At 51.7% G+C, this 13,625-nt stretch overlaps 1 protein-coding gene across 1 annotated transcript; it reads right to left on the bottom strand.

Annotated features, from left to right (window-relative positions):
* Positions 1 to 485: 485 nt before the first annotated feature.
* On the bottom strand, positions 486 to 13,129 carry LOC311227993 (sine oculis-binding protein homolog). The gene is given in 8 exon segments (XM_084313879.1): positions 486 to 663; positions 3,087 to 5,132; positions 5,398 to 5,502; positions 7,078 to 7,229; positions 8,912 to 8,929; positions 8,932 to 9,105; positions 9,819 to 9,948; positions 12,798 to 13,129. Coding segments are annotated over 7 exon segments (2,709 nt in total). The 5' UTR covers positions 12,891 to 13,129; the 3' UTR covers positions 486 to 663; positions 3,087 to 3,095.
* Positions 13,130 to 13,625: the final 496 nt, after the last annotated feature.

Raw genomic sequence — 13,625 nt, forward strand, 5'->3', positions numbered from 1 at the left:
AAAAAAAAGGGAGCTCCTGAAGTCTGAGCCCCCGTCGACCAGGTAACCGGAGACCTGGAGTGGGGAGTCAGTGTGGGATATGGGGAGAGGAACAATGCGGCTCTTTGTGCGAAGCCGGGCAGAGAAAACAAACCGTTTCCCCTGGAAAGAGATCATGTTCGGGGCTCCATCTGAGAAGACCACACAAGGCTGATCAGGGCCCTGTCTGCTGCACAGAGCGCGAGGAGGAGGAGGAGGAGGAGGAGCAGTGCGTTTGGGCAGCCGCACGTATACCGTACGCATATGACGTGCGCGCACACACACACACACTATAGGGCAGAGATCAGACAGAAAGTGTGTCCAGGGGGATGATCCACATCACATACTCATAGTAGAACACAACATGACACACTGGACAATAATACTCTTTGGTCCAAGATAAGGTGTGTGACTGTACGACGCTTTTCCGTGTTCTAGGACCCCCCCCTCCCTCCCACTTTGGCTTGGGATGATATGGCCACATCTGGACGGCTTCCTGGTTTGGCACCCGGTCGGGGCAGTGGGCTGAGCTGGACTCTGTGTGGCTGGCTGGAGTTAATAGGCCGGAGGGTGTTAGCGCTGGTGTTGTCCACAAGAGGGGGTGGCACTGGATCTGGCACCACTATACAGTGTTAGACAGTGAGTCTGTTCATCAGGCGGGGGGAGAGAGAGAGGGAGGGAATGAAAAGAGAGAGAGGGAGGGAGAGAGAGAGAGGTGGGGGTGAGTCGTTACATATACGTATATATATATGATTCTGATTCAGTAGAATTTCCCTTCCTACCATATCCCATGTCTGCCCCCCCCCCCCCCCCCCCCCCTGCTCTGTCCACCCCCCTACTTAATCCGCCCACTCAACATAAACACTGTGAGAATGAGGCTTTTAGACATGTCAGCACCGAGATAACTGTCGCACGGGGCACAATCAAACCAAGAACATCTGGCCTCTCTCGCTCTCACACACACTTACACAGGCGTTCATTGAAATAGACATGTGCACACACACACACACACACACACACACACACACACACACACACACACACACACACACACACACACACACACACACACACACACACACACACACACACACACACACACACACACACACACACACACACACACACACACACACACACACACACACACACACACACACACACACACACACACACACACACACACACACACACACACACACACACACACACACACACACACACACACACACACACACACACACACACACACACACACACACACACGTAAGGGCCAAGCCTGGGTTCTGTACTCCCTCTGTCCCTCTGCGTTTTAGTTTCAAACGCTCAGTGAATACCCATGTGGAGGGATCGGGTTACACGGGGCTATAAAATATCCCAAATAAAGGCAGGGAAAACCGAGACGAAAAACCGGGCTATTTCCTGAGGTGAAATCCTCCAGTTGGCCGCCGATGCCGTCGGAGAGAGTGAGAGGTTTCTTAAGAGACTTTTAGCGGGGCACTGCAATGGGACAGGACAGCGGCATTTCACCTCGGAGCGGAGAGGCGCTAAACTAAAAAGTCACTCGACGTATGGGCAGCCGGCTCCTGTTACACAAGAGCGCGGAGGACCATAAATCCGGCCCCCGTGCGACGCGGCCGAGCAAAGCGAGCGCGCTGTGATTTCATATGCGCCGGTTACTAAGGGGAGACGTGAGACCACAACAAATGACAAAGGATAAAGTGGGACCCCGTTCGGTGAAAGGGAATAGTTTAATGCTTTGGCATGTAACGTTCAGAGTATAAGATAACAGCTTATGCAGCGCTGTCTCTGCCAACAGCCATCCTTTTTCGAACACAATTATTAAGGTGACCCTTGACCTTTAGAGGCTCAAATCAGAATAGCGGAAATATAAACCCCATCTATCTGTTATATCGGTGGATTAATACCAGGGACACAGGGTGGGAATGGAAACATGACCTCATCGTGGCAGATGTCAAGGGGTGAAAAGAATACCGGTATTAGGGTCACTTGGACCGCCACCAATCGGTGGGGTGGAAGTGAAATCAAGAAGGACCCTTTGATTGGTCCAAACGTAAGGAGGGTTGTTCCGTTCCGTTTTGCTCTAACAACAACATCTGTTTGGCAGCGGCAGTGAGTGAGGAGAAGGGCAGGGTAGTGGAGAGGAGAGAGCGAGTGAGTGCTAAACTCATACGCGCGAGGGAGAGAGAGCGAGACCGGTCCAGGCCAGAATAGCGTGTCATTATGACACGTGTAACCGGATCACTCTGCTCCTTGCCTCTCTGTTTTCTAATGAAGCCCCTGAGCTCTATCACTGAGGGCTGGCTCTCATATTCGCAGCGCCTCGCAGTCTGTGCCTGGCGATCGCCTCCCGTCTCCACGGCAACCTCTGGGGAAAGTGGCCTGCTGCGCCCCGTTCGCACCGTAGGAGACGGTCGACGGTCTCAAAATCGCACACGGTGGCGCTCCGGTAGCATCCGTCCCTGTGACTTTGAGGAACACTCACTGTCTCTCTCTCACAGACACACACACACACACACACTCTCTCTCTCGCTCTTTCTCACGTGTCCTGGCAAAACAGAGCCTGTGAAACAGGCTGCCATGCAAAACAAAGCATTGTGCCTGTCAGGCCCTGCTGAGGTGATCTATTTCCTTTCAAAGTGACTCTTACTGTCCGTGCCCTCCATCTCCTACTTCCTCTGCTGTAACCCTAGAGCCACGAGGAGTGCCATGTTACCGGGATTCTCTCTCGTTGGCGCCATGCTGTTCGGTGTGACTGTGACCATGTGTATATTACTGTGTGACCTGGGATTGCGCCATCCCAGTGTCTGTGCGTGTGTGTGTGTGTGTGTGTGTGTGTGTGTGTGTGTGTGTGTGTGTGTGTGTGTGTGTGTGTGTGTGTGTGTGTGTGTGTGTGTGTGTGTGTGTGTGTGTGTGTGTGTGTGTGTGTGTGTGTGTGTGTGTGTAACTTCTGCTATCTTTTACCTCATCAAACCCAGTAATGGCCCTATGCCTGTCTCCTATGCCTTGGCTATAATCAAAGGTCTGTGTGACAAAGTGTCTCTCACCTCTGTCCTCTACTTATTCTGATCGCGGATACGTAGGCATCTCCTCTTCAGAGCGGGCTCCATGTCCCCTACCCCAGCCACACTGGGGGCGCTCCGCAGAGTGCCCTTGTCCCTGAGTTTGGGCAAGAGCAGTGCGGTGGTAGCGCCCCCCATCTTTGGTGCCGTGGGCAGGGCGTAGGCGTGGTCCTCGTCCGGGATGTGGGGATCCTCCCCCCCCTCCCCACCCACAGCTGAGGGCTCCTCTGATTGGCCGGCCGGCCCCTCAGCCCGGACCGGGCCGACCGCGGAGCAGTTGTTCTCTTTGATGGCCTCCAGTTCGCTGAGGGCTGGTTCAGGGGGCGGGACAACTCTCTCGGGCAGGGATGAGTCCGGGCTGGGAGGGTCCGAGGATGAGGTCGCCCCATTTGGACCGTGGTTCTGTGACATCGGGGCAGGGGATGCGTCATCGCAGGGAGGGCTATGCCCCCTGGGACTGGCCAGGGCGTGCGAAGGTGGGGTACCGGAGTCCTGGCGATGATAGATAGAGTCCCGCGAAGGGGACTGCGGTTGAGACGGGGCGGGGCTGATATCGTCATGGTGCCCCCCCGCCCTGGTGCCCTGCCCGGCGCCGCAGTCCCCCGGCCCTGATAAGTCTACCAGTCCGTTGGTGTTGGGCTCCACCTTCACTTGGGTCCTTTGGAGCACCCTCTGGATGACCTGCCTCTCTGGCTGCTGCTGCTGCTGCTGCAGCTGCAGGGCTAGTTTATAGTCTATCAGTGCCTCTGGCCCTGGGGCGGAGGAGGGGGATTCGTTGTACTGTGTCCTGGGGGAAGAGGCCCCGCTGTACGGGGTGGACGTCGGAGAGGGGAACAGCCTCTCTGATTTAACCCAGTCCGTGTCCCTTCTGTCGGGGTCGGTGGGCGAGGCCAGTGTCCTGCCCACTCTGTTCGCTCCCTGCCTGCTTGCCTCTCCCACACAGCTCCCCGGGGAAGGCTGCCCGGCGCCCCTGGATCTGCCCCGGTCCACACCGTCCGGCACAGGCTGGATGACGCCACCGTGGCTCGGGGGCTCGGGGGGGTAGGCCTTCATGGGGACGGGGAAGGGGATGGGGATGGGGATGGGTACGGGGAGGGGCACGATGATGGGGTAAGGCACCAGCACGGTGGGCTGAGGGAAGAGAGGGCCAAAGGACGGAATACCAAAGTTACCAAAGTTCATCATAGGGGGCATACCCGGCATAGGGATGGGGCCTCTCGGCATCATGTTGATGGGAGGGGAGTGCAAGCCGGGGAAGTAGGCCCCTGGGTAGGGATGCATGGAGGGGCCCGTGGGGGGCTGCTGCAGGTGGGGAGAGTGGGGAGGCCGGTAGATAGGGCTGGAAGGGGGGCCCGGGTGCCTGAGCGGGTGGGCGAGGGGGCTTTTCAAGCCCTGAGCGTGAAGAGGAGGTCTAATGAAAGTCATGGGGATCTGTGGCATGGGCTGGTGTTCCATGTGTCTAGGAGGATGGGGATGAGGATAAGGATGGGGATGGGGATGAGGATGGGGATGAGGATGGGGATGGGGATGAGCATGAGGATGAGGAGGAGGAGGAGGAACCGGGTGGGGCGCCATCTCCACAGCAGGGGGAGGTGGCGGCGGCTGGACGGGCCTCTCGAGTGACCTCAAACCCGAGACGGGAACCTTGGAGGAGGAGGAGGACGCCTCTGAGGGGGACACAGAGGTGGACGCAGCTGATCCATGGATGGGCGTGGGCCCTTTGGGAGACAGGTTCCTGTGGCGGAGGTCCCCGCCGCCGCCGCCGCTACTGTTCCACGACTCCGGGGTGAGCAGCTTCTGTCCGGCTCCGCTGACCTCCGCCCGCCCCTCCTGGCTGGGTCTGCCCGGACTGGAGCTGGTGCTGGTCAGAGCCGCCCGGGCCTCTCGGTAGAAGACGTCCATCTTGTATTGATTTAGACACTTGGTGCTGCAGAACTGGAGCCTCTCCTCGCCGGAGCCAAAGTCCAGGTACTCTTTGGTGTGGCGGACGTGCTTGCACCAGTCGCAGACCTGCGGTACAGGGGACAGAGACTGTGGAGGGGTCATTTAAGTGACAAAGTCAACGGGGGTTGAAAATAATGAATGACCACGTTGTTTGTGGAACAGTAGAAGTAGCACCGGCGTTGTTTACACTGTACGCTCAGAATAGGATAGAATACATAGAATAGGATACATTGGGATTTCACACTGTAGCGTTGACATTTTATCATAACACATATTCCATTACGAGAGTTGGAACGTAACAGGGTATTAACGTGATACAAATGTCGCGTTGCATTCAGAGGTGTGTTCTTACTCTCACGCTGCTGTTGATCTTCAGCACCAGCCTGGGGGAATCCTCGGTGTGAGCGGGCTCCTGTGGGGACCTCTCTCCCTGTCCCTGGAGGTCCTCATCTCTGGCCTGACAAATGGAAACCACAGATTGTCACCACGTGAATGTAACTGTGCAGCAGTTAGTCAGACATGGATTCTTTGTCTTTGACGGATTTCACACCGCTAACTCTCCCATGACGAAGCGGTCGCTATAATTCATAGCGCTATCATCTCCGTGGCACATGAAAGCAAAATGTGAGCTTCTTACGTAACCGGAGCAAAAAATAGCCTCCTATTTGCCTTGTCATTCAGGCCAGAAGCACTGTGGAGTTCGTGGAACTGGAGGATTTAAGGTCATTAAGACAGCGGGAATACACTGTGCATTGTGAAACGGATACGATTCTACAACTGAGCGAGAAGATAGTGTCGATGAATCGTCGTATTGTTAATGGCCTTGCCAGTATTAATATTGGAAATTCCTCCAGATTCATCCAGTAAGCCGATCCTCAGTGGATCTGAGTGCTCCCCCCCCCTTCTCTGTGACCCATGGAGTCGTGTTGAGTTACGAAACATGAGGCAGCTGCAGGTAAGGTATGCGCTGAAAGTGGACACCTCGCCCTCAGGCCCCCCCGGCCCTTTCCTCTCAGACAAGCACAGACAGGCCAACGCTCTCCTCCCCACCTCCGAAAAACTAGAGGGTTTGTTGCACACAGACCCCATTCTCCCCACCTTTTTTATTTTTTTTTGTCTCCAGCCGTTGTGTGAACAAACCGAGCGAGGCGGCGTAAACAACGGCGGGGGCGAAAGGCGATACCCCCGCCCGTCACCTCGCACCTCCAAAGAGAGGGGGGGGGTATCCGTGTCGTAACGGAGGGTGAGAGAAGTGGTGGCAACGTGTCCATCAGAGCGGCTCTCTCTACAGCCGGACGCTCTCCCCCCCCCCCCCCCCCATCCTCTGGACCCCGAGCCGCAAGACGGCCCGGTCTTTCCCTCCATTAACGCGAAACCAATACGACGTGTCCCTCCGCGGCCTTTGACCTCCCTTGCCACCGTCCCTTACGACGAACCCCCGTCCATTAGAAACTAGCATGTGTGCTCTCAAGAGATCCCCCTCTTTAAATACCTGTAAATTAATCCATCCTATATGACCTCACTGACAAGATCAGGGGTATCTGTTTCTCTGGGCCTGTTTACCTGCCAGAAATGCTCTTCTTGGTGTGCCTGTGTGTGAATAGTGAACACCTGGTACAATCTAAAGCTCTGTGTGTGTGTGTGTGCGCGTGGTGTGTGCGTGTGCGTGTGCGTGCGTGTGTGTGTGTGTGTGTGCGCGCGCGCGCGCGTGTGTGTGTGTGTGTGTGTGTGTGTGTGCGTGTGTGCGTGTGTGTGTGTGTGTGTGTGTGTGTGTGTGTGTGTGTGTGTGTTTGTGTTTGAACTTCAACCTCCCGGCAAGCGCTACAATGTGCCCTCATTGTGGTAAAGTGGTAAAAACCTGTCTCCCAGGATTGGGTCGTCTCAGCCATTTCCGGACACATAAATCCTGACTGACAACACCCTCAACAAGGGAGGGACAGGTGAGCAGGAGGAAATCTTTTTTGTCCTGTGCTCCACAGTCTGAATTGGTAGCCCCCCCCCCCCCCCCCCCCCCCCTGGTTCAACTACTGACCTTGTTGCGCTTGAAGTAGGCCCGTCTGCAGGCGGCGAAGCACTTCTCGCTGCAGAAGCTCTTGAGCTCTGAACCCATGCAGAGAGAGTAGCGCTTCACGCCTTCCTTCTGGCACCAGACGCACACTATCTGGACGTTCTGGACATCCTCCACTGCAGGGGGGAGGAGGAGGAGGAGGAGAGGAGGGATGGAGGGGAGTCAACGGGTGAAAGTGCCAGTCGGAAAAAAGGTGCGGTCAATTGTCACGTATACCGTATCAACTCGGTTTTGAATAGGAGTGCGGTGTCCAGATGATCAATGGTGTAGATCGTAATTGTTTTCATATCAGGTGGTGGTGTGGGCTATCAGGGCTCCCCCTGGGAACTTGTAGATGATCTAAGTGAACTAAGTTAGATAACGGGAATGAATGAGCAGAGGTGTACTCAGTAGTACTCATTTGTATATTTTGTACCCAGTTTAATCACCTGTACATTGTATATTGCTGTTGCACTTACATTTGCACTCTGCTTGGACGCCAAACTTATTTTCGTTGTACTGTACTTGTGATGTGTAATGACAATAAACTTGAATCTAAACTCATTTAATCTTTGCATGGTGCAGTAGTCATCATGCTATGTGTGGTTCACTAGGGCTGTGCGGTATGGGTGAAATATTACTTCGCAATTCATTTAGCACATATTGCAATTGCGATGCGACTTTACTACAATGTCATTTTTATCTAGTGTCAGGTTTATAATCTGAAAACCCGTTTCAGTCACCCTACCGCAGTGGGAATGCATTTACCTGCTATTCGAGTGTATCCCTATGGCATTAGACCGTCTCCCAATGTTATTTCCCAGTGATGATTGTGATGATTATCTAGTATTTCATGTGTATGTAAATAAAACAAGAAAAAAAACGCCTAGCCTATATTGTAACCGGTTGGTGTGTTGTTTCATGTTGCAACATCAATATGAAGTCAATAGACCCTTTTACTGTTTGTAAATAATAATGACGTTTTCTGGGATGTACACACAATTTGGTGTCCCAGAGGTCTCCAGGGACAGTCTGGGTGAAGCCTTTGACCTTTGACATGTATTAGCAGTAGGCCTACAGTACCACTCTTTATCCATGATGTATTAATTTGTTTGCCTTCACCTAGTAAAGTGCTTTCATCCAGAATGTCCCTAGAGTCTACCAACGGAAACACAGCAGAATGACAGTCTGACCACCAGGTATACAAGGGCATCAAACACCAACGACCCTGACCCAGCTCTATAGACCTCTCACGGGTCACATAATGTCTGGCTGTTACCATCTCTCCAGCATCCGCCTGCAGCTATAGGAAAATGAATGGACTATTAATAGATCGCTCGTAGCTTTGTCTGTGGTCCGTGGAGGCTGTGGTTCCAGTGAACAAGGCCTTCTAATATACATTTCCCTCCAAGCGGCAGATAAAATCGCTAGCCAAACAAGCTCAGCATCGCAGATCAGGTCACCCGACATCACCGGTGTCAGTGCATTCTCCGCAGTATCCGCTCATTTAGTGTTGGCGCTAAACTTAGTGTTTTGGGGGGTTAAAAATTAGTACGTTAACGAAACATAAAACCCTTGGTGAAACGCAATTAACCCCACATGCAGTATCAAGGATACAATTACTGGTAAACGGGGAAGGAAAACACCATTCATTTTCACCATCGGCTGGAGAGACAACAAGGAACCGGGTCTCGTCAGAATGACAAAAAACGCGCGAGAGGTAGTGGGCATTTTGAGAGCCGGGTCAGGCCTTCGACTCAAAACACACGTGCAACAGTTTAGAGTCTAGAGAGTCCAGGTTTACAGGTTTGTTTTCTACCTGCAGACGGCTTTATGAGGGAACGATGACAGGGGCACTCTTGTGCTCCTTGGGGCTTGTCAGGGAGGAGCTGGGCGAGGAAGAGGAGGAGGAGGAGGAGGGTACACTGGAGGACTCTCTCTCTCCGCTCCTCATTGCCAGGGCCGAGGGACTCACTTTGCTGTCCAGGATTTTGGGTTTTGGCAACGAGTTTTCTGGAAGACACAAACACAAGCAGCTAGTTAGCTTTATTTTGAAAGGTTTAAAAATACAAACTGCTCACACAAGCACAGTGAAAGGAGAGTGAGCCCGGGATGAACTCACGCTGCACACAACTATCGAGAATAGACACACAGACGAGGTCGAGACGCTCATGTCCCACTGTGCTCCTCTATTCACATTATAATGACGTGGGGCTGTAATTACCTATGAAATATGATTAAAAACAAGCCATACAAGCCTTGTCCTGACATGGAAGCACAATATTGAAGCCATAGCAGTGTGTTCCCACTCTGATTTCAAGTTCATAACCCACAGTGTGAAACCGTAGCCGTGACCGTGTATGAAACACAAGAGGACTCGGATAGGTTTGCAAATGTACAGTGAGGAGAGAGTATGTCTGGCGAATCCGAACCGAGGGTAAAGTGTCTGTCGACCCTGTCAAACCTGTTACGGCTCTAGATTGCACTTCACTTTGTACTTTAGGCTGTACTTTAGTTTGTATATTCTGTATAGTGTTTGGCCTTTATTCTTTTGACTTTTTTACTGTATGAAGCACAATCTCAGGGGGCTCATACCGAACCAAGCATTTCACTGTAACGTACATTATATGTGACAAATAAAACAAAACTTGAGATGTGTATTCAGTTACGATGACAACGACCAGCTGTGTTACTGTGTGTTGTGTGTACACTGCACCGGGCGTCACCTTTTAGCACGGACACATGCTGACGTCTCTCTCTGTAGTTCCGGATCTCGCTGGCCTCCGAGTCCCGGAGCTCCACCTTGTCGTAGCCGTACCAACCCAGGAGCTCGTTCATAGTGCTCTCTGCGAAGGTCTGGGGGGGGGGGGGGGGGGGGGTTGGAAAACAAATCACTGATTAACATTATATGTAACGAGACAGGGCGACTGCATGCCTGCCTGCAAAAATGGGGAAAATGTGACCTTTATATCTCAGGGTCTTGTTAGTGGAACTTTTATCCCACTCTTAAATATAATCAGACCCTTCCTACTCTGAATCAATGCTCTGGGTTCTTGTTTAGCCTGGGCCGTCCCGAGGAAATGAATACGAGGCACGGCGGAGTACAGTACCACTCTTTTTCCATGATGTTATTCAAGTTGTTTACTCTTTCTAAATCTGAGATGGAAAGGTTCAAAACCTAATACCAGTGTGAAATCTATGAATCATCCTTTGTTTATCTCTTTTAATTGGGGAAAAAAAAGGAGGGAGAAAAGAAAACTGTTCTCAGCAGATGGGATGTGTGGTCCTTTTTTTTTTTTTTTTATTACGACCAGATGAAAAAAAAAAAAAAAAAAAACACAAAGGTCTCTCTCTTCATCCACCCCCTCCTCTCTCTGCGGCTTTGGGAGAACCGGATTGGAGGAGAAATTCCGATCCGGAATGGGCAGAAATCAGAGCGGGACACCTACACCACAGCAAGGTCCCACGGTTCTCGGAAATGCCCCGCTCCTCTACCGTCCAGCACTCTCTCTCTCTCCAGTCCTCTCTGTCCCTCCCCCTCCCTTCTCCCTCTCTCTCACTCTCTCTGCCTGCCTCTCCCCTGGCCGCCCCCCCCCCCCCCCCCCTCCACCCCGGCACCTTCCAGCCCTGACACCCGACACAGCAGTGCCTCTCAAGTTTCACCCCTTTCCAGCTCAGCCAGTCGGCTGTGGTGATGGTGTTGTAGTCCTGTAGTACTGACTGACTGACATTCTTTCCCCACTCCGACCTCTGCTCTGCAGTGCACTAGGAGGGCCTCAAAGAAATGGATCTCTCCCACTCTCTCTCTCCCTCTCTCTGAGAGTATAGTGTGTGTGTGTGTGTGTGTGCGTGTGTGTGTGTGTGTGTGTGTGTGTGTGTGTGTGTGTGCGTGAGTGCGTGCGCGTGTGTGTGTGCGTGCGTGCGCACAGGGAGGTATCATATCCAGCTAAATATGCCCAACGATGATTAAAGTCAAGTATCTGGTGTTCAGCGCTGGCCTACAGTCTGACGTGGAGGGAGTGGGGTCCGACTGTGGTGTTGAAACGGATTCATTACAGAGACAACACTGCGCTCGAAATCACACTGTTTGTCTGTCTGTCTGTCTGTCTGTCTGTCTGTCTGTCTGTCTGTCTGTCTGTCTGTCTGTCTGTCTGTCTCTCACTTTCCCTCCTTTGTTTCATAACCTGACACTTCTTCACTCCCTGTCCTTCATCCCCCCCCCCCCCCCCCCCCCCCCTATCGGCTGTGTCATGTTTTGCAGATCCACGTGTACCGCTGCCTGCATCGCGTCGGAGTTATATCTCAAAGTACCGCTCTCTGTTCTGCCAAGGGGGACTCCATCAGGTGATTCCATCATCAGGCCAACCCTCCTATACAGTGTGTTCGTCCCTTTGAGTGTCACTGCTCTCGGTGTCCTCTCATTAGTAGAAGACAGGCGCTCTTCTGCCCCCCCCTCCTCCCCTCTGCTTCCTACAATGTTGTTTTTGTTTCTTTTTGGCAGTTCAGACAAACATCTGCTTTGTGAGAGTGACAAGCCATATCCCAAACCACAGAGTTACAGCCAAAGGCAACAAACCAAGGCCGACCCCAAGATTCAGCCCAGGCAGACTTACATCAAGCAGGGATAGTGTTTCACATGTTTTGATTAAAATTAGTTAAGTTGTAACTCTACACCTCCCCTGGATATCAAAAGCTACAATCCAAACCACTTACAGAGAAAAGAGCACATTTCCTCTCTCAGTCACGAAGACCAGAATCCCACATATACAGTATGCCTGTCCGTTTAGATTTCTCTCCTCAGACTTGGATATCCTCACCGCAAACGTATATATAGGTCTCAAATAGCCAATGTCTAAATCCATAAGTAGACAAACCATGGGGTTTGTTTCCCAAGTTTATACAGCAACAATAGGGCCTAGATATGCTGGCCTCCCCCCTGGAATCATTAAGTTACTCGGAATTAACTTATTGTAAGCTATACGGTCCGCGTCCTCTTGACCGAGGAGCAGTGATTCTTGATTAGAAGAGGCGCCAATGGGCTATTTAAAGTATATCAAATGCGCTCTCGTTTTACAGGGAGTGATGGTAATAATAAGCCTATAAATTACAAGTGCGCGCACTGCAGACGCGAGGAAGAAGTGACGCACATCTGGAACTCCGCTGGACATTACAGAGAGGAGCGACGGTCCGACCACAGCTGGCCTGACATGGCGTCACTAACGGGAACGGCTCACCTATATACTATTCAGTGCGAAGTCATTCAAGATGTATTATTGTATATTTTGTATAGTGTTAAGGCCTTATTCTTTTAACGTTTTTACTGTATGAAGCACAATCTCTCAGGGGGCTCATACAGAGCATTTCACTGCAATGTACATCTACCCTGTTGTTATGTGGTGCAAACAAAACTTGAAAACGTGAAACTTGAGATTGTATAAAAAGTTTTTTCTGGTGTATATTATGTTGACTGACAAGAGGACCGAGGCCCGAAAAGACGAATTTATATTTTATATCTGAAGCGAGTTATGTAGGCCTACTTGCCGAATATCTAATTATCCAAATGAATAAAGGTACAAGGGATGCATTCATTGAAAACAAATATCATTACCAACAGTGATTCACGCCTATATACGGCGCTCATTCGGTATATAGCTATACTCGCAGACGGACACTAAATTATAAATGTGTTATAAACACATTCTCACCTTCATCTCTTGGTTGATCTCCCTCTTGACGGGGTGTGCGGGTTTCCTACTGCGTTTATTTTCCGGCGGTCTTCCCTTCTCCATCTCTGGCATAGTCCTGGCTGGATCCGTGTCACTGTTTGCGCGGCTGGGGAGAGACAGGAGAGCAGCGCGTCACTCGGGAGGGGGGCGATCAGTCAAAGAGCAGAGAGCGAGAGCTGTCACTCAGCTCGGTGACAGCGGCTGTCATTCCCAGACGTCTGATGAAACCGTCATCTGGGGCTTGAAGCTTCACCCATTGAAGTCCGCGGAACATGCGTGCTGCACACTGTGGGGCTGTTGCCACCGCTGAACAATCCCTCTCTCTCTCTCTCTCTCTCCCTCTCTCTCTCACTCTTTCGCTGGGTCTGGAGGATAGAACAGGGAGGGGCCTCCTCCAATGAAACCCAACACCTGGCGCCCACCCCTCCCCAAATCTCAACAGATACATTTCACGAGGAATGCAAGGACTGTGTTTTATCTGACGAGACACACACACAGTACAAACACTGTCTGTCTGTATATTCTTGTCTTAAAATAAAGAGATGAAAAGCTGCCCGGTGAGTAAATGATACCATGGCAGAATGTTTGGGCGCTTTCTCAGATGGCATGTGTTTGATCAGGGTGGTGGTGGCGGTGGGTGGGGTATAGCCTTGGCTTGACCATACTATATAGCCTACAGGGAAAGCATACATAGCATCCCCAATTAGACCTTTTTATTTAGGACTTGCAATGTTTTTTCCCCACACAGGATGCCACCAATGATAATAACAATAATAAATAAAAGTGACTGCTCTCCATTGGCAATAA

The sequence above is a fragment of the Notolepis coatsorum genome, assembly GCF_963971535.1.
Source record: "Notolepis coatsorum genome assembly, chromosome: 5".
NCBI lineage: Eukaryota > Metazoa > Chordata > Actinopteri > Aulopiformes > Paralepididae > Notolepis > Notolepis coatsorum.